This window comes from Adiantum capillus-veneris, chromosome 15, assembly GCF_014529385.1.
Source record: "Adiantum capillus-veneris isolate H3 chromosome 15, ASM1452938v2, whole genome shotgun sequence".
NCBI lineage: Eukaryota > Viridiplantae > Streptophyta > Polypodiopsida > Polypodiales > Pteridaceae > Adiantum > Adiantum capillus-veneris.
Genome location: NC_140945.1, coordinates 72,372,984 through 72,397,854, shown reverse-complemented (window position 1 = coordinate 72,397,854; position 24,871 = coordinate 72,372,984). Strand labels below are relative to the sequence as shown.

The window sequence follows — 24,871 nt, the reverse complement described above, 5'->3', positions numbered from 1 at the left end:
AGTTGGGGAGATCGAGACGCCCACGACTGCGGAGGACTACACAGCATCGACGGAGGCTACATCAGAGGATTCGGATCACTTTGGCTCGACATGCACGACGCCCGGTCAGACTGCTTCCATAGAGGAGATTGATGAGATCCGCCAGTGACCGATGCTAGATCTCTTGTGACTTGTGATTTAGCTACCCCCAGCTAGCTGCTTAGTTCACGCCTACCAGTTTAGGATCCCATAGTACTTTTATTTTATTACTCTGACTTTGTATCAGATTCACCACATTGTAACGCTCTGGTCTCATAGGCCATTTTGGCCTTTTGAAGACGTTAATATAACATTTCATTTTCTCTCTCTCTCTCTCTCTCTCTCTCTCTCTCTCTCTCTCTCTCTCTCTCTCTCTGGCTACGAGAGAAAATTCGGAGCACGCTGGCCAGCCATGCACGACGCCCGGTCAGACTACTAACCATGGAGGAAATTGATGAGATTCGCCAACGACCGATGCTAGATCTCTTGTGATTCAGCTATCCCAACAAGCCGCCCATCTTTTGCTTAGTCTTTTGCTTGGTTCACATCGATCAACTTAGGACCCCATAGTATATATCTTTGTTTTGTACTGTTGTTAGGTTATTTTGTTATTTTGTTACTCTGACTTTGTATCAGATCCACCACTTTGTAACTTTCGGGTCTCATAGGTCATTATGGCCTTTTGAAGACGTTAATATAACATTTCATTTCATTTTCTCTCTCGTGTTCAATTCTGCTGTGCATTGTGGCAGTTAGCGCTGAGTCTCATAGTTTGAATTGCAAACCAGTCGGTTGCAGATTTTCCTGGCAAATATTGCAGGACTATTTCAGTCTGCATTGACCTGTTTATGTACAAGCTACAAATATAGAAGGCGCAGCACTTGGAAGTTGCGCGCTTGCCCTTCGAGGATCTTGGAAGTAGGTGCCTGATGCAAGAGGCAATTTTATGACTCAAGATGCCCTTTGCCTCCTGTAGAAGTCTGTTTACAGCCAGACCTTTCTGCTAGCTTGTAAGGGTCCCCTCTAATTTCTTGGACATGCTACATTTATGGCCTACCAGTTTGAAGAGGTGAAAGAATAAGTCAGAGGTACATAAAAATGAAAAGGGACTGCTAAGATGACCTGTTTATACTGCTCATCTTTTAATTTTCTAGTAATCAGAAGCTTGCTTAATGGTCTCTGATAGTCAGGTTTGTCGACAGGTGTGGTGGTTTGTCTTGCTTGTGTTGTGCTTATGTGTTTATTTGCATTGCAACGTTTCGGCACACACAGGGTTGCATTCATGTTTGCGCCCATAGTCATAACCTGGCTCTTCTGCATTCTTGCTATTGGAATCTATAATATTTGCCACTGGAATCATGAAATTGTGAAAGCGCTTTCACCTTACCATATCTACAAATTCTTCAAAGTCACTGGAAAGGATGGGTGGATGTCCCTCGGTGGAGTTGTCCTTTCTATTACAGGTACTCTTCATTACAATAAGTCTGGCATTTTGATGTATTTGCAACATTTGCTTCAATCTAAGGTATTTACGTAGGTGCGGAAGCAATGTTTGCAGACCTGGGACATTTCTCACAGATTTCTATCCAGGTTTGTTTCTCTTGTGCACATGGAGAGCTTCACAGTGGATTTTTATCTGTCGGGTTGTACAATACACGATGCATAACACAATTTATTTGCTGGATATGCAGCTTGCGTTTCTCTGTGGTGTCTATCCATGTCTGATGGTTGCCTACATGGGAGAGGCAGCCTTCCTGTCCAAAAATCGGGAGGCTCTCGGATGGACCTTTTACAAATCAATCCCAAGTATGTTTTTTTTTTCCTGAGTACTTTGCTATGAGTTCTCATATGTGCAGCATTATAAGGTCTAGTCAGATATTCATCAGTCATACACACATATAGAAACATATCTGGAGAGGCACCTCATAACAAATAGAAGTCCTGGGTAGAATTTGAATGTTTGGTTCACTATCTTAAATTTTTTTCCATCCTTATCTTTCAAATGCTTTCATTATAAGTCTTATTGCTAAAGGACATCATTAAGATAGAATACTTTTGTACAAGAGTGAGCAGACAAAGTTCTTTTTAGTTTGTTTGGGTTTCTTGACCGTCTGTCACTTCAGTATTTATGAGGTTTCTTGGACTGTTGTTGCTTGAGCGTGCAATGTAAATGACTTGCCTTTCCAGTTTTATCTTTTGCAAAACGTGCTGTTGTTTCTAATGCCCTTCAAATTTTGCAGAGCCTATATTTTGGCCAGTATTTGTAGTTGCCACTCTTGCATCCATTGTGGGCAGTCAAGCCATCATATCAGCAACATTTTCTATTATCAAGCAGTGCTCATCATTAGGCTGCTTTCCTCGTGTGAAAATTGTGCATACATCCAAGAATATTTATGGACAGGTTTATGTCCCAGAGATCAACTGGATTTTACTTATTCTTTGCTTGGCGATTACTATTGGATTCCAAGACACAACACTCATTGGAAATGCTTATGGTTAGTTGTTGGAAAATTTTGCACTGCCGATTTTTATTGAAGTCCCTACATGATATTAACTTGTGTTTCTACCATTGTGGCCGTGAGAATGTGTTTGCTAGTGCATATGTAAAAGCGTAATTTGTGCGCACACATGTTTGTGCGAGGATGTGGATGGTAAGTAATGTACACATTGGAATGAGCGGTGTGTGTTTGTGGATGGTAAGTAATGTACACATTGGAATGAGCGGTGTCGAAGTACATATGTTATTATTCTATTTTGAGGAGTGTGCCTCCTCCTAATGTCTCACTCTCCTCTTATCGGTACTGGATAGTTCAATCTTCTTGGTCCGGTGATGTAAGGATTCTGATATTTTTGGCTGTGAGGACAAATGTCAGCAGGTACCTCTTGTCGAGTGTAGATAGCTTTTATAGAGCTACCAACATAGTTCAGGTTGCTTGGCATATTGGAGAAAATGGCATCAATTTGTGGCACTCATTTCATGTGCTCGGTACAACTGTAGATATATGTCCAATCTATAAAAGTGGCTGCTCCAATGGATTTCTCCTAGTCTTTTGATTATGAATGCAAGGGAGAGATTCGTTCTCAGAGAATTGTGGTCAGAGGTAGGGACTGTCACAAGGCTCAACCATAGAGACAATTTGGTCATAGGAGAGCACGATCCTCTGCAGAGCTGTACACAGCTACAACATAGAGAACAAGAGATCAAACCCAGCAACAATTTAGTCAGAATAGTTGGCAGAGACACAGGTAGACACAGCTGGGTAGACAAGGGCGGATGTAGCCTAGTATTGTTTACAGGAGGGTGGAGAGACTTGTTGTAGATGGTGATGATAAGTCTTTCCATAGACCACCAGATGGGATTGAGTCTTGGCAAGAGCCGAAGGCTACATCAGATCAGTTGGATTGGATCACTAGACTAAGGTACCAACGGAGGTGCACCTAAAGTTGTCTACAGGTCATCAAGCTTAACAATTAATGGGGCCAGCTGAGGACCCAGTGAGAGGTCCCACTCATGGCAGGTGTTCTTTCTGAGGGACATCAAGTGGTAGTAGAGGCCCTTTTTTAGGAGGAGGGTTTTGATTATTCTACTGACATAGCTTCTACATCGACTATTCCATTGTCCATGTGACAGTTTGTGACTACTATATTATTTTTATGCTTTAGGCCCGTGGAAACCTCAAGGAGAGCCTTTGACGGATGGCTTGATGTTGATACAGTGTTTGGTGAGATAGACCCTCAGCTTCCTCGCTGCAAAGAGTTCTCTGATAATACACTACAGATTTCAGACTTCACATGGCCAACTTTGGAGGGAGTCCTTTATTTTTGATGCATTGATTGATCAGACTTCGATTGAGGCATGAAATAATATAGATTATGAGTTTCCCCTCCGAACGATTGAGTGTCAGATTGATGATGCTTTAAGGATGTTTGGTCAGAGACTGTTGCATCATGCCACATGGTACCTTCCCTTCGTTCTCAACATGGAGGATGAGTGAATTCTTGGCAATGCCTTACCAGTGCGGCTTTACACTCTCTTAGGGGGTGTGCTCGATGACTCTCAACAATGCTCTGTAGCCTCCGATATGGACCTCGTCTATGATGTGAAGATCCTCGTATCGTCGGGCGTCATGAGCAGCCAAGCTGGATGGCTTGATCAAGAAGCATGCCTCTGTCACAAATTGCTGATGTGCCAAGCCATTGAAGAACGGAGCCAACGTGCAGGTCCCGGCCGAGGGGCCGAAACCCTAAGAAGAAGCAGAAGAAGCCGAAACAGCAGAAGAAGTTTTACCGACTTACGAAGTCTTGTCGAGTGGCCTATTTTAAAAAAGAGTTCCCGCCAGCTTATGGGTCCTCGTCCGATGGGGCCCTAGTGACATGAAGGCAAAATAAAGCAAGCCCACACATACACACGCGGAGATTGATGACGTGGCACTGTTGTATGGATTTCTGAATTTTGTGCTGATTGTTGACATGACAGCCTGTGCGGATTTTTGGATTTTACGTTGACATGCTTACGTTGCGCTTGTACGGATTTCCGCGTTTTGCGTTGATTGTTGACGTGGTAGATTGTACGGATTTCCACATTTTGCGCTGGTAGCTTTTGGGCAAGCAAATGGTACTTGAATTTATGCAAGAAGAAGGCATTGAAGAGGCGCAATGCAGTAATCATGCTTTTGTTGTATATGGATGATGTAGTGCTTCTAGCACACACTTTAGAGGATGCACAAAAGCTTATCCTTTTCCTTGAGAACTTTTGCATAGTGAGCTGATTGTGAATAAACCCTAAAGGTTATGCTTGTGAAAACCAATCATAATGAGAAGCCATGTATTGTGTACAACAATGAGACACTTAAAGTTGTTGAAGTACCTTGGCCTTGAGGTTCCAGCCAATCACAAGTGGAAGAATGTGCTATGCATCATTTGGTAGCCGAAAAGAGAGCACACTATGCACTTGAGATCATGGGTAATGTGGGAAACATCAAGTATTGGGTTCTCAAGATGTACATTTTTGGCACATTGGTGACACCGGTTCTTCTTTATGGAGTTGAAGTGTGGGGTGGGAGCATCTCAAAGTCTACTTGGAAAGGAGTACCAAACAACAGGAGAAGATGAAGAAGAGGACAACGTCACTGTCCCACTGGTCCGAAATAGAGACAAACTAGCTGAGCAAATTCCCAAAACATGGGTCCAAAGGTATAAGGAGGACGCTCAACGGTCGAGGGAAGAGTGGCTTGCAAAAATAATTGCAAAAAAGAAAAAGATGGACGAAGTCGGCTTTGATGCAGAGGATGAAGATGATCTTGAGCTTGACAAGAAGCTCGAAAAAATTAAAGCAGCCAAATGAAAAAACTCAAGCAATACAACGAAGGAAAGCCGAAGAAGACATTGAGCTAGTAGGATCTTTCAGACAGCACATCCACAACGTGCTCAAAAGGAAGGCAAAACAAAGAGAAGAGTAGGAGTCAAAAAGGAAAACAACGGCCTTGTACCTCATAGTATACCGGACAATGACAAATGTGATGTAACTCTGTCTTTGGCTCAAAATGACACAACTTGCATATCTTGGTCTCTGTTGGTACTCTCCTAAATTTGCCAGTCTCAATCTCTAGCTGGTGCTATGATGTGCGCATCTGACCAATAGCACATCGTATCCCCATAAGATAAATGAGTGTCCATATAGGCCGGTTTGAACACATATCCATCTCTTGTTAGTTGGAGAAGATGCTCTCTACAGAAAGCCATCTTCGTGCCCAACTCTTGTGTCGGTTGAATCCATGTGCTCTTGGTATCTAGCTGAATCAAATCTTAACGTATGAGTCTAGTGATCTCTGTTCGTGTGAGAGATAGGAAGGGTGTGTCCAAGGAGTACTGGGACGAAGGTAGTTTGTCCATGTTGAAGCCACGTGTCTGAAACCATGATGTCATCTTCCCATACCAGCATGTTGTGTCCCCTTGTAGCGCTAGCTATCGAGACGACTCAAGGGCTAGCCGAGCATATCTATCTCTGGGAAGGTCCCATAAAAGAGAGCCAATTTGTGCTTGCAAAAGCACATGAAGTTGAAGCCTCCCCTCACCGAGACTATCATGGCGGCTCAGAAGGAATCCCATGAAGCAACACACAAGAAGATTGTCACCAAGATACACGCGGTCATGCAAGAATGTTGGCTACAAGAATCTCTTGGCCTCGAGGTTAGGATTGGGGGGCTCCACCCATCGTGGTGCACTAGCAAGGACACCCTCGAGGAAGCAATCACCAAGCTCAATGACATTCTTCAACCTCTCTCCATTAAGCTTGAAATCGTCTCTTGGATCAACGACACATGTAGGCATGTACCACCCGAGCATTGCATACTCACTTTCAAGGATAAAGATGAACGGAGGAAGTTGCTACGGCAATCTCAATTGCTCAAGGGGAAAAAGTTTTGAATCGTTGAGGAACTAATCACAAATCAACTCAAGAGTAAAGCAAGCGAGTGCAAGAAGATGCATGAAGCACGTAAGCAAGGTAAATGGGCAGTCTACTGAGGTGGCAAAGCCATCATCTAGGAGTTTCAAACCCCAAACCGGCTCTCCCCTTAGCCGACCCCCCTTAAGTTTTGTTCTTTCCTTCTCTTTCCTTCATTCTACCCTCTCGATGGACCCTCAATCCTTAATTGATATGTATCAATCATCCTCACTTCGAAGGCACCATTGTAATGTTTTGTCTTGGTCCCATGGGTCATATGTGACCTAGTGGATGATATATGACCTCTCTCTCTCTCTCTCTCTCTCTCTCTCTCTCTCTCTCTCTCTCTCACATCGGAGACGAGTGCCACCTTTCAGCGGCCTCTCTATACTGGATCTACCCATCTGGGATATCCTAGGATAGAGGACAGGGAGATAGAAGTTGATGGTCAGATTTGGATGGGATCAGTCATGTATTTGTACATATTCTCAGTTTTAGCTTAGTTTTAGCTTTGTAGACTCAAACATCACTCTGATGTTGAGTATATCTTTTTTCTGTTTCAGTAGACGAGAGATGTATTACCAGATGTATAGTTTCTTGTCTCATGGGCCATTTTAGCTCTTTCGAGACGTTAATATATCTTTCTTTCTTTCTTTCTTTCTCTCTCTCACAGGAGAAGGTGACGAGTAGGCAGGCAAGTGGTTAAAATCACGAGTAGGTGAGCAGCCCCATCGCCATCTCTAAATAGGCAGGCAGGCCAGAGTTACCCGGAACGCGGAACGTGAACGGCGACGGGGACCCCCGCGGAATGTGGGAATGGCCAAGGGTCTGGAACGGAAACGGCGCGGAACGAGAGGCATAAAAAACACCCAAATAATGCAATTTTTAGCTTTACATGTTTGAAATTTGAATACAAGTAGTATTAGAGTCCTTTGACTCTAATACTCACAAAAAACTCGATTTGAAGACCCCCTAGGCCATGGATGATGCGAGAGTGAGAGGGAGAGACTCGAGAGGGAGGGAGAGGAAGAGAGCTTGAGAGAGAGAGAGAGGGAGAGAGCTTAAGAGTGAGAGGGAGAGACTCACGAGAGGGAGAGAGCTTGAGAGAGTGAGAGGGGGAGAGCTTGAGACTCGAGAGTCCAGAGAGCTTAAGGCTTAAGCCTTAGACTGTCACAAGACGGGAGCGTACACGAGCACTTGAAAATCTAAAATTAAAATACTTTGCAAATGTGAGAGAAGGGAGAAGATCGACACAGTATTGGGGACCAGAAGATGGGCTGGTCCCCCCCCCCGTTAAGAGTATTCTTTTATTCAGGGAGAATTCGTATACAAGCACGAGAACCCGAGGAAACCCCTCCGTTCTGTAATCTTAGACCCGAAGGTCGTTCTTTTGCGTAAAGGGCTTGGGCACAAGGCCGTTTCTTCCCGTAAGGGACTTAGGCGCGAAGCCGTACTTTCCCGTAAGGGACTTAGGCGTGAAACCGTACTTCCCGTGAAGGGCCTTCCCGTAAGATGGGAGATTCCTGCAAAACAAACCACACAAACATGCGACAACAATTCGTATGGCGAATCCACAATAGATACCTGTCGCTCTTGCGCGGGAAAAGCGACTTCCGTGCTTCGTAGTCTCGCGATCTCTTGCGGCAGAGTCTTCTCTTGCTGATGTTGGTACCTCTCGTGAGTGAGGGCATGTGGTGTTTTTATAGCTCCCTGGCCACGGCACGAATAACTGCTCGAGGTCGCGGTCGTTTTTTTTTTTTTTTTGTGCACTGCTCTACCCGAAATAGGGAGAGAGAATTCGCTGGCTGGTTTTGTTGCTTTATCTTCTAAGTGGTTGCCCACTTATTAAGTGGGCGGCCGGCATATTTTAAAATTGGTCTGAACCTGCCCAAAAACTCAATAAAACCTTATAAGTTAAAACCAATGCATTTAACAACACTTCCCAGGCGTCCTTGGATGCAACCACATGCACGAATGCAATGCAAACATAGATTCCTCGCGGGAAAGCGTCTGCCTTCCCACGATTGTTCCTGCTTTTCGTAAAAAGCTTCATTGAACCCATCTTTATTCTTGTGCTTGCGTTCTTACGCGTATTTTCATACTCAGTTCGGATTTCCTCCTTAGTCTACGGGATGCCCCCTTACTGATGCACCCGTCACCCATCATGTGACGCATCAGGGGCGCTCGTAACCCAGCCCTTTCCACCGAACGTACGGAAACTCCTTCGCGATGTTTACCGTCACCCATCAAATGACACATCAGAGTTGTCTGTTCCTGATGGCAGTTCCTGTAGCTACAATTTTTTAACAGTTCTTAGTGCACATAATAAAATATCCTAAAAAAGAAATTAATCATTAAAAATAAGAAAATAGTCCAATTAGCAACATTCCTCTGGCTTCTAAACAGTTGACCTCAACTGTAGTGCTTGGACATATACCCCCAGTATCTCGGGATAAGTTGCTAATTCCTCCTGCGTCATCCACTGAGCATTTAGATTCGAATAGTTCTTAAACTTAACCAAATACTTCCGTGTTATCTTTCCGGATTTGAGAGACCGCTCTTGATGACTTACTATCTGCTCCGGTTGGAGTATTTCTTCTGTTTCCTCAACCTCAGGAGGTTCCTTAGCACTAGGTTGGCTTGGAGGCGGTCCCACATACGGTCGGAGTAAACTGACATGGAAAGCATTATGGATCTTCCAATTAAGCGGTAGCTCTATTCGGAGGGTGACATCATTCACTCGCTCAGTGATCTTAAACGGTCCATAGTAACGGGTAGAAAGTTTTACCACCTTCCCCTTATGAGACGCTTGTTTCTTAAGTCTTGCCTTCTCAAACTTGAGTAAGACTAACTGTCCGACTGTTAAGTCGAGATTCCTTCTGTGCTTGTCTGCAGCTTTCTTATGCTTTTCCTGAGAGCGTAGAATAGCTCTCCTAACTTGCCCATAGGCAGTGTTCAAATCCCGGACAAACTCATCTGTTGCAAAGATCTTATCCTTAGTTAAAAGGATGGGTGGAAGCAAAGGCTTACCATAGAGAATCTCAAAAGGTGCTTTCCCCGTCGATGAGTGTATGGTATTGTTATACGCATACTCGACAAGAGGCAGATATTTCTCCCAGTCAGATTGCCGGTCTGACACATAAGCTTTTAACATATCCAATACTGTGGAATTGGCTATCTCACTTTGCGCGTCCGTTTGAGGATGGTAGGCAGATGAAAAATTCAGCTTTGTACCAAGATTATCCATCAAGGCACGCCAAAAATTTCCTGTCATGCGAGGATCTCGATCGCTCACAATAGACTTAGGCATTCCATGATGCTTAAAGATCTATGCTAGAAAGACCCTAGCCATATGATCTGCTTTTATCGTTTTCTTGACTGGTATAAAGTGTGCTTGCTTGCTAAACCTGTCCACAATGGTCCAGATCGCGTCATTTCCAGTCTGAGTTCTAGGGAGGTCCATGATGAAGTCCATGGCAATACTTTCCCAAGGTTCATTAGGCACATGCAAAGGTTGTAGCAACCCAAGCGTCTTATGCCGATCATACTTCACTTTTTGGCAAACCAAACATTCCCTGACATACTTATCAATGTCTGCTTTAAGGCTAGGCCAAAAGAAATATCTTTCCATTGCTAAGGTTGTAGGGAGAATACCCCGATGACCCGCATAAGGCGAAGCGTGTGCTTCATCCATGATCTTCTTTCTTAATGGTTCCGCCACACATATGGCCTGATGGTGGTAGAGATAACCGTCCCGAATGGAATAGGGAAACTGATTCTCTCCACGATGTAGCTTTCCCCAGATGGTGGAGAAGTCTGGATCATTCGGATATAAATCCGGTAGTGCTTCTAATTCTTGGTGATACACCGAAGTGATAGCGTTCACCCTTGGCCGCCTAGACAGTGCGTCTGCGACTACATTCTTACTCCCAGCCGTGTGAAGGATCTGGAAGTGAAACATAGACAAAAAGTTTGTCCACCTCATCTGCTTCTCAGATAGTTTCCTTTGCGTAAGAAAATACCGCAAACTCTGGTGATCAGTCTTGATCACAAAATCCGCTCCTAGAAGATAGTGCTTCCAGTTGGATAAGGCGTGAATCATAGCTGTGAGTTCCTTTTCGTAGATTGATGCATGCAACTCTGCATCCTTAAGCCGTCTGCTTTCATAAGCCACTGCATGGCCTTCTTGGTTTAACACTGCTCCGATGCAATCACCTGAAGCATCGCAGTGAACCTCAAATGGTTTCCTTAAGTCACGCACTATCAAAATAGGCCCATGGCTTAGCAAGTACTTGAGCCGATCAAAAGCTCCTTGTTGTCTCGATCCCCATCCGAAAGGAATCTTCTTCTTTGTCAAGTCATGAAGTGGTCCTGCTACATGAGCAAATCCTCGGACAAACCTTCGATAATATGAACATAATCCCAAGAAACTACGTACATCATGTACCGTAGTGGGAATAGGCCAATCTTCTACCACTCGGATCTTGGCAGGATCCATACTCACTTTATTGTGGGAGACTATATGGCCGAGATAGTGTATCTCAGAGAGAAAGAACTCGCTCTTCTTTGCATTCACATGCAACTCATGCTTTCGCAATTCTTGAAACACTAAATCCAAGTGCTTCCGATGTTCCTCTTCTGACTTAGAGAAGATGAGTATGTCGTCAAAGAATACTCCCGTAAAAGCTCGATACGGGCTGAAAATGCGGTCCATCATGCGATTGAACGTCGCAGGAGCATTGGTCAAGCCGAAAGGCATTACCAAGAATTCATATAGTCCAAAGGTTGTGCGGAAAGCAGTCTTATGGACATCCTCAGGGGCGATTCGTATCTGATGATACCCACTCTTTAAGTCTATGCGACTAAAGACACTTGCACCCTGCAACTTATCAAGTATATCATCAATCCGAGGGATCGGAAAGTGATTCTTGATTGTGATCTTGTTTAAAGACCGATAGTCTATGCACATTCGAAACGTGCCATCTTTCTTCTGCACCAATAGAACTGGAGAGCAGTAGGGTGAAGCACTTGGCCGTACTAACCCTTTCTCTAGAAGCTCATTGACTTGCTTCAAAATTTCCTCTTGTTGAGCAAGACTTACCCGATAAGGGGGTTGATTGGTATGAGATCTATGCGGTGATCTTCCGGGCGTACCGGAGGGAGTTCATCAGGAAGTGTTTCTGTGAAACAATCCTTGTACTTTTCAATAAACTGAAGACGCTTAATTTCCAAACTAGAGAGAGAGTCCCTACTAGTTTTATCCTTTGCAAAAATCAAGTAAGCAAAAACACACTTCTTCATTTCTTTCTTAATGGAGATACGACTTACAATTGGGAACTGCCAATCTCCTGCATCAGCTTGATCAAAAGTGAGGGTCTTTTCCACATAATCGGGAATAGGTGTCATGTGAAAGTGCCATGGCATACCCAAGATGATATCACATCCCTCGATGGGTGCCATCAAAAATGATTCGCGGTCCTTGTACTCGCCAATCCGAAGATTGAGCTGTCCTTGCACGGGAGTTGCATTGGTTGTCAACCCCTCGAATGCCGATCCGGATGTAACCGGTGTGCCAAGCTGAGCCGGTGTGAGGCACAAACGTTCCGTAGTATCCAGGGAGATGAAGTTATCCGTGGATCTTGGATCATAAAGAATCAGTACTCGCTGGTTGTTCAAAGACCCCCAGCCCTTTAGAAGTTGACGCTTCCCTTTCTCCATTTCTGTGTTTCCTTGAACATCTGGAATGGAGTTCGAGCTTGGTGGTGCGGGTTCCTTCCTTGCTTTCTCTTGCCTCGTAGAGGCTTGCTCTTGCCGTTGCTGCGTTAGCGGGCAGTCCGGTTTCATATGTCCTTTCTTGCCACAGTAGAAGCATCTTCCTTCCTCTCTGAAAGTTTGAAGTTGAGTAGGAGAAAGGTACTTAGTTCGCTTGCCAGTGCCCTCTGGCTTCTTAGAATGATCATCGTCTCTAGATGGAACACGTTTTCTTCCTTGGCCCCCTTGGTCATCGTAGACCCCTCTTTGTCTTGCACGGTAAGTGCTATGCTCCATCTTTCTGGGCGTCCCAGTTGAGTGCAAATCCTCAGCAATGATTGCTGACTCCATCATCCTATGAAGAGTGTCATGCGGATACACCTTCATACTCTTTCGAAGCTGCGGTTGGAGACCTGCTTCGAACTTTCGTTTCTTTTCCTCGTCGGCAATCTTCATGAAGGGAGTGACCTTCAGAAGAACCGATCAATACTTGTCCACATAAGTCGTTACTCTTTCATGTTCCTTCTGGGCAAGCCAGTCCCATTCCTTTCGTATGTCCTGCTCGAAGTCAGGCGGAAGAAATTGTTCATAAAATTCAGATTTAAAGCTCTCCCAAGTTCTGGCCTGAGAACCTTCCAGAATCTTGGCTAACCACCAATTACTTGCCGTTTCCTTGAGGTGCATCCCCACATGGCGTAATTTGGATTTTTTTGTGAAGTGCCCATTGGTAAAGGCGACTTCAAACTGTCTGATGAAGGACAGTGCTTTGGAGATGTCTCTCCGTCCGTTGTAGGTTTCGAACTTGATGTCCTTGTTGCCTAATTTGAAGACTCTCATGCGATGTTGAGACTTGCTACCTTGCTTCTTGAATCGAGGCTTATCTTTAGGTTGATGTATGGTAGTGGCGGTAGTAGCTGCTTCCTTCTTCTGACGAGATGATCGAGAAGTAGAAGTATAATCAGGAGAGTAGGATGGAGATGAGATAGAGATGTCCTTGCTCTCGTCTAGCAGAGAGAGCGCTTTTTCCTGGCCTTTCCTTGAAGTAGGCCGTTCATTCCGATCCGAAGATCCTTTGTGCACCTCGGCACGTGCTTCTTCTCTTGCCTCTTGTGGTCTCACGCCAACAGTGTTGTCTGGATGCTTCGTTGGGATGGAGATGAGATAGAGATGTCCTTGCTCTCGTCTAGCAGAGAGAGCGCTTTTTCCTGGCCTTTCCTTGAAGTAGGCCGTTCATTCCGATCCGAAGATCCTTTGTGCACCTCGGCACGTGCTTCTTCTCTTGCCTCCTGTGGTCTCACGCCAACAGTGTTGTCTGGATGCTTCGCTGCATAAGTTCCATTCGTTTTCTTCATTCCGCCCAAGAGCTTTTGGACGTCTGGCAACAGTAAAATTTGTTGCAACTCCGCAAGCTGAGCTTGCACTTGTTGAAGCTCCTCTTCAACGCTTCTCCCTTGGCTCGACATGGTTCTTCCCGTTCTTCCCGGAATCGTCCTTGTTTGCAGAGAAAGAGAGGAGTCCGAGCTCTGATACCACTGTCACAAGACGGGAGGGTACACGAGCACTTGAAAATCTGAAAATTAAAATACTTTGCAAATATGAGAGAAGGGAGGAGATCGACACAATATTGGGGACCAGAAGATGGGCTGGTCCCCCCCCCCCCCGTTAAGAGTATTCTTTTATTCAGGGAGAATTCGTATACAAGCACGAGAACCCGAGGAAACCCCTCCGTTCTGTAATCTTAGACCCGAAGGTCGTGCTTTCCCGTAAAGGGCTTGGGCACAAGGCCGTTCCTTCCCGTAAGGGACTAAGGCGCGAAGCCGTACTTTCCCGTAAGGGACTTAGGCGTGAAACCGTACTTCCCGTGAAGGGCCTTCCCGTAAGACGGGAGATTCCTGCAAAACAAACCACACAAACATGCGACAACAATTCGTATGGCGAATCCACAATAGATACCTGTCGCTCTTGCGCGGGAAAAGCGACTTCCGTGCTTCGTAGTCTCGCGATCTCTTGCGGCAGAGTCTTCTCTTGTTGATGTTGGTACCTCTCGTGAGTGAGGGCATTTGGTGCTTTTATAGCTCCTTGGCCACGGCACGAATAACTGCTCGCGTAGAGATCGCGGTCATTTTTTTTTTTTTTTTGGTGCGCTGCTCTACCCGAAATAGGGAGAGAGAATTCGCTGGCTGGTTTTGTTGCTTTATCTTCTAAGTGGTTGCCCACTTATTAAGTGGGCGGCCGGCATATTTTAAAATTGGTCTGAACCTGCCCAAAAACTCAATAAAACCTTATAAGTTAAAACCAATGCATTTAACAACACTTCCCAGGCGTCCCTGGATGCAACCACATGCACGAATGCAATGCAAACATAGATTCCTCGCGTGAAAGCGTCTGCCTTCTTGCGATTGTTCTTGCTTTTCGTAAAAAGCTTCATTGAACCCATCTTTATTCTTGTGCTTGCGTTCTTACGCGTATTTTCTTACTCAGTTCGGATTTCCTCCTTAGCCTACGGGATGCCCCCTTACTGATGCACCCGTCACCCATTATGTGACGCATCAAGGGCACTCGTAACCCAGCCCTTTCCACCGAACGTACGGAAACTCCTTCGCGATGTTTACCGTCACCCATCAAATGACACATCAGAGTTGTCCGTTCCTGATGGCAGTTCCTGTAGCTACAATCTTTTAACAATTCTTAGTGCACATAATAAAATATCCTAAAAAAGAAATTAATCATTAAAAATAAGAAAATAGTCCAATTAGCAACATAGACCTTGAGGGCATGTGGATTTGCTTGAGAAGGGAATGGGTGTGAGGGGGTGCATTTTGAGTTCTTGCACACTTTAAAAACCACCTAATATTCACTACAAATTTGCAAAAAGTTGCCTATTTCTCCCCATTTTGAGGGTTGGCCGTTCCGGAGCTGTTTCGGCCGGCCGTTCCGATATCAAGTGGTCACCCGGAACGGCAAAACGTTCCGGGACGTTCTGGCCTTGCAAGGGGGGAGGGAACGGCGTTCCGGCATTCCATGCTAGGTGCAGCGGAATGATTGTTTGAACTTTGCTCAAGATGAGAGCTGCGAACTGTGCTCAAGGTTCCTTTTTCTTACAGAAGGGAGAGCCTTCTGTTCCTTTAGTGAGAGAGTGCAATGGACACAAACAAAGTGAATGGAAGTGCATGAGATTGAGAGATAGAGAAGAGAATACGACACCGAGACGTTACCCTCCTCCAAAGGCCCCACTCTCTATGGTGAGAGCGGTCTACTTATGATTGCACAAATCTCTACAATGCTTTCGACTTGCCGACGATGTCAACGACCATGAGGACGACGACGAGACGGGCTAAAATCTGAAAACTGTAATGGCTGAAATCTGCAAATCTTTATCTGCTGAATTCTGAGTCTATGTTGATGGCGACGATGCGACGACGACGTGCTGAAAATGCAGATGCTGAAATCTGCGTTTTCCGGGCTGGAACTGTAAACCTTGCGGAAACTGACCGTGCGGCAAGGAAGTGCCGCGGGAAGGTGAGATCTGCGAGGTTCGGGACTTGATCTGCGGTGTCTAAGGGCTGAAAACTGAAAACGCTGAGGTTTCTTGATGTTCCGTCGCGGTGAATCTGCAAAAGGCCGGGGTTGATTTGCAAACCAAAAACGCTTCTTTGCTTCTGCAAAAACGCTAGGCTTCTGTTGTGTCTTGCTGTCGCCGGTTGTTCTGCAAATGCAAGACGCTAGGCTGATCTGCTGTGTCTTGATGACGTCGTGGCCGATCTGTTGTGCACAAATCGCCAAGGCTGATCCGATGCAAAAACGCTAGGTCTTGTATGGAGAAAATGCCAGAGTAGTCGCGGGGGTTGGTCTTGCTGAGAAGTTGCCTGTTGAGCAAGGTGCTCTTGCTGCCTCTTCTGCTAGAAAGTGCTAGCTCTGGTTTGCTTATATACAAACTTAGCAAAATTGCCCTACCTACTTTCCAACAAAAGCCACTTAAAAATAATCAATGAAAAATGTCAAAAATAGGGAAAATAGGTCAAATACACTGGAAAATTGCCCTGAAGGATTCTGATGGGAATGCTTATGATCATGCTGTGTGCAACCAGAGGATATACATCTACACTAAGTGTCTGGACATGCACTGTCTGCGAACAAACTCACAAAAGTGCCAGATCACTGCTAAATCTAGATTGACTTGATTGAACTGAACCTTGATCATGTTGAAGCTTGTCCACGGACACATCGGGTTGGATGTGTCACGTGACATCCCCTCCTTTTCAAAGTGAGGTACTGGTACCGAACTGTATGGCGTCGAGGGAGATCGCCAATAGCATCCGGAATCCTGGAAGGGACTCTTCGTCGGCCCACTCTGATGTGTGGGTCGTGCGGTACTTGAACTTCATAAAGGTCTGCAAAGTCTTCTTCTTTGGGCCGCGCTTTAAGCGACACAAAGTCTTCTGTGGCTCCTTCGATGCTTCAACTTCGTCTAGAGTCATGCTTCTTCCTTCTTCAAGAATCTCCATGGCTGAAAATTCCTGAAACCATTTCCAACACAAAACCATGAAGATACCTATTCCATGTAAAGTGAGTGGAAAAAATCTTGTCGTCCTAATAGACTGTACATGCGATGTAGATGAACAAAGAGACGGAGTGCCAAACCGTTCATCACACACACGCAAACAATGAGATCGAATCTTTCTCTTTTGACCTAAAGCAATCAACTATGGCAATTCACAATGGAAATGCCCACGCTTGGTGCTTATACTTTCATGTGCTCTTTCTACAACTGTGTCGTGCCAAGGAAGAGACATGGAATGTGACTCCCTTGAATGCATACTTCTCAGCTTTTCATGAATAATCCGCTTACATTCGTGCTCATTCATGAGTGAAACATGCTCAACGTACAATATGTCATGCCTAGGAAAAGGGATCACATAAAGATGCTGACTAAAATACAGGAAATGATCACGAATGAAACATTCGAACAATGCGTGCGTATGAATGATGCGAACACATAATACTTCCTGTGAGGGTTCTTTGGACCGAGGCTCGAGAGCCAAGATCGGTTCTTCTTGAAGGGGTGCTTTGGACCTAGGCTCGAGAGCCAAGATCGATTCTTCGTGATTGATCGAATGTGCAACGAGGTTAGCTTCACTAGAAAAATCATCAACTAACTCATCGTCCTTGTGAACAATCACGTCATCTTCATGCAAATCATCATGCTTGTGAGAAATCACATCTTGATTATCATGCAAATCATCATGCTCATCATTATCATCCAAATCATCATGCAAATCATTGGCATTCAAATCATCATGCTCATCATTATCATTCAATTCATCATGCTTCTCATAATTATGCAAATCTTGTGTGTCATTCTTTGGAGAAGAAGAGACTAAGAGAGTTTCCTTTTCCCGAATCTCTTGCATCTGTGCCTGAACTTGAGAAAAGAGTCGCAAGAATTCTTTCATGTGCTGGTCGCTCTTTTCTTTGATGGCTTTGTTCTTTCGGTCATATTCTGCTTGTCTTTCGTTGTTCTCGCGATCAAATTGTGCTTCGAATGTTCTCGCGATATATGGCTGCCACTCTTTCTGTGTATTGACGCTCTATGGCTGCCATCTTTTCTTCGTGTTCACGCTCTATTTCGGCTTTTCGGTCTAACTTCTTGTCCATAAATAACTGCGGCAACTCCTTCATAGGAGTTAGTGCAATCCTTGACGTAGGGGGAGGGTCGGAAAAACCTCCTGGTGGGGAAAATTCTTTTTCGCCTCTCTCATGCTCATCACCTCCAAGCGAAGTATCCATTCCGCTTCGAGCGATGACCATCCACTGAAGTCGTGGGTTCTTGTGGGTTCTTGTGGTCTTGTGTTCTTAAGTTCACGAGGAACTTGGGTTCTTGGGTTCTTGAGTTCTTGAGGTTCTTGAGTTCTTGAGGGTCTTTTTTCGCTTGCAATCTGTGCTCGAGAAGGATCTTCTCTTCACCCGAGTTCTACTCTTTTCCGGGGGCTCTTGTCACTCTTCAAAAACATGATTAGGAATCGACACGCCCAAGTGAACTTGGGTTCGTGCGACCTCAACAAGCAAAAAAAATTTATGTGGTTCTTGTGGTTCTTTCCTCGAGTGATACAGAACACTCCCAAAGCTCTGATACCAACGTTAGGTGCAGCGGAATGATTGTTTGAACTTTGCTCAAGACGAGTGCTCCGAAGTGTGCTCAAGGTTCCTTTTTCTTACGGAAGAAAGAGCCTTCCGTTCCTTTAGTGAGAGAGTGCAATGGACACAAACAAAGTGAATGGACACTGTGAATGGAGGTGCATGAGACTGAGAGAGAGAGAAGAGAATACAACACCAGACGTTGTAAAACCCTCCTCCGAAGGCCCCACTCTCTATAGCGAGAGCGGTCTACTTATGATTGCACAAATCTCTACAATGCTTTGGACTTGCCGACGATGTCGACGACGATGACGACGATGACGAGACGGGCTGAAATCTGAAAACTCTAATGGCTGAAATCTGCAAATCTTTATCTGCTGAATTCTGACTCTATGTCGATGACGATGTCGATGGCGACGATGCGACGATGACGTGCTGAAAACGCAGATGCTGAAATCTGCGTTTTTCGGGCTGAAACTGTAAACCTTGCGGAAATTGACCGTGCGGCGAGGAACTGTTGCGGGAAGGTGAGATCTGCGAGGGGGAGTGCATGCCCCCTATGCAATGACTTGGAGGGCGGACAATCAATTGACCACATTCTTTTGCACTGTCCGGCCTTGACCCGAGCTCGAGCTGACCGTCTCGGCAGGCTGCTGTATACCATTTGGGACCTACAGGACCCGGCGGGTGTCGCTCTAAGTGACGGTGAATTTACTATTATCCTCCTTGGTGGGGAGGCTCGCGGAGTCAGGTTGACCCATTGGGTTAGCCCGCATCCGCATTCGAGGGGAGCAGTTGCATGGCACCACCTTGTAGCGGCTTTCCTTGGTGAGGCAATACCACAATATCAAAGAGCATTTAATGCTAGGTTGTTAACCTAACGGACCGATTAGATGAATCCGAGATGAATCAGATCCCTCTGACGTATAGAAGGGGGGAAAGGACGAAATTCTCCTTAATAGCAAAAAGTTATGAAACTATGTGCTAAACCGAATGACTTAATGATACTGGTGCATGGGTTGCCTCATCAAATGGGCAAGAGGAGTGTTGGAGACTCTAATTGTCGCCGGATCGGGACTCCACCTAGAGCCGACGCCCAAGTTGGGTATGGCAATTTCTCTCAAAAACCCGCCGGGGTGATCAAGGTTTTGGCGAGTGAGGGCAACCAAGTCTCGCAATATCTGGATCCCTACGATGCTCTTGGGCATTGTCACGCCCCTAACGAGGTCCGCCAGGGATCCCTTGGATAGACTAACAAGGGTGCAAGTTCTAAAAGATTGAACGGGCGATCCATCTCCAAGGCGGTGTCTAAGGTCTCTAATTGAGATTGAAATCAGTGTCAAAAGCTTCACCTTGCGAGAGTAGCGTGCCCGGCCCCCCGGCTCGCTAAAGTAAAAGTAAAAAAAGTGAGATCTGTAAGGTTCGGGACTTGACCTGCGGTGTCTTAAGGGCTGAAAAGTGAAAACGCTGAGGTTTCTTGATGTTCCGTCGCGGTGAATCTTCAAAACGCTGGGGCTGATCTGCAAACCAATAACGCTAGGGCTGAATTCTGTGCTTCTGCAAAAACGCTAGGCTTCTGCTGTGTCTTGCTGTTGCCGGTTGTTTTGCAAATGCAAAACGCTAGGCTGATCTGTTGTGTCTTGACGACGCCGGGGCTGATCTACTGTGCACAAATCGCCAAGGCTGATTTGATGCAAAAACGCTAGGTCTTCTGTGGAGAAAACGCTAGAGTAGTCGCGGGGGTGGGTCTTGCTGAGAAGTTGCCCGTTGAGCAAGGTGCTCCTGTTGCCTCTTCTGCCAGAAAGTGCTAGCTCTGGTTTGCTTATATACAAACTTAAAATTGCCCTACCTACTTTCCAACAAAAGTCACTTAAAAATAATAAGTGAAAAATGTCAAAAATAGGAAAAATAGGTCAAATTCACTAGAAAATTCCCTTGAAGGATTCTGATGGGAATGCTTATGATCATGCTGTGTGCAACCAGAGGATATGCATCTACATTAAGTGTTTGGACATGCACGATCTGCGAATAGACTCACAAAAGTGCCAGATCACTGTTGTAGCTTGTCCATGGACAGATAGGGTTGGATGTGTCACGTGACATTCCAGGGCCTAGGGAAGGCGTTCCCCGGTAACTATGAGGTAGGCAGGCAGCGCGCGCAAGTCATGGAGCAGCATGCACTAGAGTAGGGTTACAGCAGGCAAAGCGCGCAGGTTTGAGGAGTGAGGAGTAGCATAGCGAGTGAACTGGAGGTCTATGCGCCACTAACGGTAGTTTGTGATGGATGCTTTTCCAACCTGAGGTGCACGCTCTGCTCAGCTAAGGTACCCCCCCCCCCTTCTCTCCATCTCGCGGTGTGCGCAGGTGGTTACAGCAAGAAGGTAGGCAGTGCGCGCAGGTGGTTACAGCAAGAAGGTAGGCAGTGCGCGCAGGTTAACCTTGCCCTGCCAGTCCCACGTCAGCCTCTTAGCCCCGCCAGTAGCTCTCTTTCCCTCTCGCGCTGCGCGCAGGTGGTTACAGCAGGCAGGCAGGCAGTACGCGCAGGTTTGGGGAATGAGCTTCAGAGGTTACGGCAGGCAAAGCGAGTGGACAAAGAAGCCCACAGACTCCGCACCTTGTAGCAACACACAAAGCGTGCGCAGTCTGCTTCGAGCTTGTAATGCAGCGAGCAGTATGATTAATTGCAGAGGTGGTAGCTGGTGTTCGATGCGCTGAAGCTCCTGCTGCTCGTGCGCGCTGTTGTCCCATTGCTCGGCAGTGAACATAAAGGGCAGGTTCGCAAGCTGCTTGTGTGTTGGAACAACAAAACACCTCTCTCCACCAGGTGCAAATAGGGTCCGTCGACTAGCAGCAGACCAGCGATTGTGCAGCACGCCCTCACGGTAGAAGCAAAGGAAGGGGGACTCGCGTAGATTTAGGGCTTGCAAGAATAGAAAACAGGGGCCGTTATGATGGAGGTCATGAGCGCTTCACCCGTTTGCAAGTCCCGTACGAAGGCAACCTTCATGCTTACAAACAAGCGGATAACACAAGTGGAAAGGGAGATGAAGGAGTGGAAAGCAGAGATGGAAGGATGGTGGAAGGAGAAGGCAAACCTTCTTCAAATGTTCCTCAACGAAGGCACGCAATGGAAAAAGGAGAAAGAGGACTTGCACGTAGAGATACAAGCACTTAAGGCGGATTCACAAGCACTCAAAGAAGAGGTCTCAGCCCTCAAACAAGAGCTCTCTGATAAAGCAAGCAACGGACTAGAGGAAGGTGAGTTCCAACCCTCGATGATCGAGGAAATTAAGGTCATCAAGGAATAGGTACGGATGATCAAAGAGGAAGAGAAGCAGAATGGGGCAAAGACGTCTTCGTGGGTGGATGTAATCACGAAGACACAGAAAAAAGCGGATGAGGCAGAGAAATGGATAGAAGTCGCTAAGAAAGGGAAAGGGAAAGAAACCACATCTATCCCCACTCCTACAATCATCAACATGACTTTAGAAGAAGAGCAACGAAGGAAGACTAGGGCTCTGCACATACGAATAACCGGTCTAAAAGATCGAGATGATGTGGAATGGGAAGTCAAAGAACTTCTACGCATGATGGGTAGTGAGGCTACTCATATAAAGGCATGGAGGGTAGGGAAGAAGACACAAGAAAATGGGGAGACTTCAAAGGAAAGAGCTCTAATCATGCGCTTCCCATCCATGGAGGCAAAGAAGGAATCCTTGAAGAAGCGTCCTACACTAAAGAAAACTGGCATATTTCTTGGAGATGACCTCACACTCACACAGCTTGCTCATATGAAAGAAGTTATGCCGGAAATATTGACAGCTCAAGAGAAGGGGAAAGTGGCCTTCTATAGGGATGGACGAGTGGTTATTCTGGAGAAGCGTCCTGCATGATGGTGCGAGACCTGTGGGACCACACTTAGAGTGGCTACATGGAATTGTAATGGATCTGTGCGCCTTGATTTAGGGGCCTTTGAGGATAGTTTCACAAGGAGAGACATCATTTTCTACTCTGAGACGCATCAGGCCCCGGGGCAGTCCATACCCCATGTGAGAGGATACAGATGGGAGACAACTTGCAGACATGAGACTCGATCAAAGCGCAGAGGACAAGGTTCAGGAGGAGTGGCAGTCTTATTCAGGGAGGAGCTACACTCTCTGATACATATAGCTCGAAGGGACGAGCATGCTAGGTACATGTGGGTGAGACTGAAGGCAGAGACAGGCAGATATCTCTACATCGCTATTTGCTATTTCCCTCCTAGTACGTCAGTATATGCATCACCTAGAGGACAATCCCCCTTCTCTATTTTAGATGATGATATATGGGAGTTTTCCAGAGATGGCGACATTATTATCTTGGGGGATTTCAATGCTAGGACTGCCCATCACCAGACAGTATTCTATGATACCTCAGAGGAGTTGATGCGGGAGCTTGATATTACAGAAATGGGCTTGTCTAGATTATCACAGGATGAAGAGTACACTAAGTATGGCAGATACTTGATTGATATGGGGACTGCACATGGATTGGCCATTTTGAATGGCCTACAGAGATTCCTTGCAGCTAGTGGTTTTACATGCTTTCCACATCGGCATGGTGCTAGTATAGTGGATTATGTTATGGCTCCGCCAAGACTCATTCCTTCCTTTCAGGATTTTGTAGTGGGAACTAGGCCGGTTGGGGTAGCAGTTGATCATGCTATCTTGTCTTTCACTCTATCGTTCCAATGCAACACAGCTCCATTGGGAGAGGCGGCCTCCACACATACTCGGTATACCTTCACAAGGGAGACGGATCCAATGTACATTGATGAGATATACAGGCAGCTATGCACTCAGGAGCCAGGGCGACCTCTAGATGAGCTCACCCAGATTCTGACAGAGGCGCTACATTATGCAACATCAGAGGCATATCCCCACAGCCAGCCTACACGCAGATCTGGAAGCATGCCTCAGAACAGTTGGTATGATGAGGAGTGTAGAGAGACGAGGATCAAATTACAAAGAGAGGTGCTCATGGGTACTACTACACATAGACAATCACGGATTATCTTTCGCCGCCTAGTGCAACGAAAGAAGAGGGCTTACCTATCTCAATTAGAGCGTGATCTGTATCAGTTGTTTATGAGTCAGGACTCTAGTGAGACATGGAGGCTTTTCAATGAGCACTCTCCACCGCCAGCCATCACTTCCACAGAGACATGGGGGGAATATGCTACATCTCTCTATAGATTATCGGGGCAGCCACCTTTACCTGACCCTCCAGAGGCATGCCCGGAAATATGTACTTTCTTTACTGCTGAGAGGGTAAGGAAAGCCATTGACAAGATGAAGACAGGAAGAGCACAAGATCATGATGGTATGGTAGCAGAGCACTTTATCCATGCCCGAGATATGCTTGCAGAGCCTCTTGCTATGATGTTTAATAAAGCCATGTACAAGGGTTTCTCTGAGACTTGGAGTATGTCCACTATTGTGCCTATCTTCAAGTCGGGAGATCCTATGCTTCCCGGGAATTACCGAACCATCATGGTTGGTCACACTCTGGCTAGGCTATATGCATCAATTCTTGAGCATGAGTTGAGTGGATGGGCGCAGAGAGAGGGCATACGGGCAGCAGGACAGGCAGGTTTCACTAGAGGTTTTTCCACTCTTGACCAGATTTTGACACTCCAAGCCATTATTGAGGAGGGTAGACACCATGGCAGGAGGATAGATTGTACCTTTGTGGATTTCCGCAAAGCCTTTGATACAATGCCACTAGCCAGACTCATACGCAGATTGCAAGACATGGGGGTGCCCACAGAGCTGATCTGGGAGATCTTAGCTTTATACAGGACAGTGGTAGGACAGGTACGGACTACTCAGGGCATGTCCGACATGGTCCACTCCACCATTGGGGTGAAGCAGGGTTGTCCCCTATCTTTGCTCACAGAGGTGCTCAGCTTGCAGGGACATGGATTCCGTTGCTATTATATGACGATGATATTGTGTTGATCTCAGATTCTCCAGAGGGGATGCAGCATCATTTGGATGCATTGCATGTATTTGCACGGGACAATGGATTGTCTGTGAACCTTGGTAAGACCAAGGTAATGGTGTTTAACACCATGGCGCGGTGGGTAAGAAGGTCCGCCCCCACTTTTACATATGGTCGAGACAATGTGGAGTATGCAGATACATACACTTATCTTGGGGCGGGTTTCAGTGGTCCAGTATTTCCCTTGAGGCGTGCAATAGATACACGATTGACCAGAGCCTATGTAGCACTGGGGAGACTTGAGAGGATATGTTTGCAGGTTCAGTTCCAGGAACCTCGGACAAAGCTTTGGCTCTTTGACACTTTGGTAACTTTGGCCATGCTGTATGGAGTGGAGATATGGGGCCCCTCAGTTGATCATCATAGCAGAGCTGGCAATATTGATGGATGGAGATGTATGGAGAAGCCCTTGGTGCTTATGATTTCTCGGATGATTAGGGCCAAGGCCTCAGTATCACATGACATTATTAGGGCGGAGCT

At 46.0% G+C, this 24,871-nt stretch overlaps 1 protein-coding gene across 3 annotated transcripts in view; it reads left to right on the top strand.

Annotated features, from left to right (window-relative positions):
• LOC147440879 (potassium transporter 7-like) overlaps nt 1-24,871 on the top strand; it is a 49,906-nt gene that overhangs the window by 13,959 nt on the left and 11,076 nt on the right. For all 3 annotated transcript variants that reach the window (XM_086482692.1, XM_086482691.1, XM_086482693.1), the window contains 4 exons: nt 1,221-1,481; nt 1,556-1,608; nt 1,710-1,824; nt 2,259-2,513. In XM_086482692.1, coding sequence (XP_086338818.1) covers nt 1,221-1,481; nt 1,556-1,608; nt 1,710-1,824; nt 2,259-2,513 — 684 coding nt within the window. The remainder of the gene's footprint in view (nt 1-1,220; nt 1,482-1,555; nt 1,609-1,709; nt 1,825-2,258; nt 2,514-24,871) is intronic.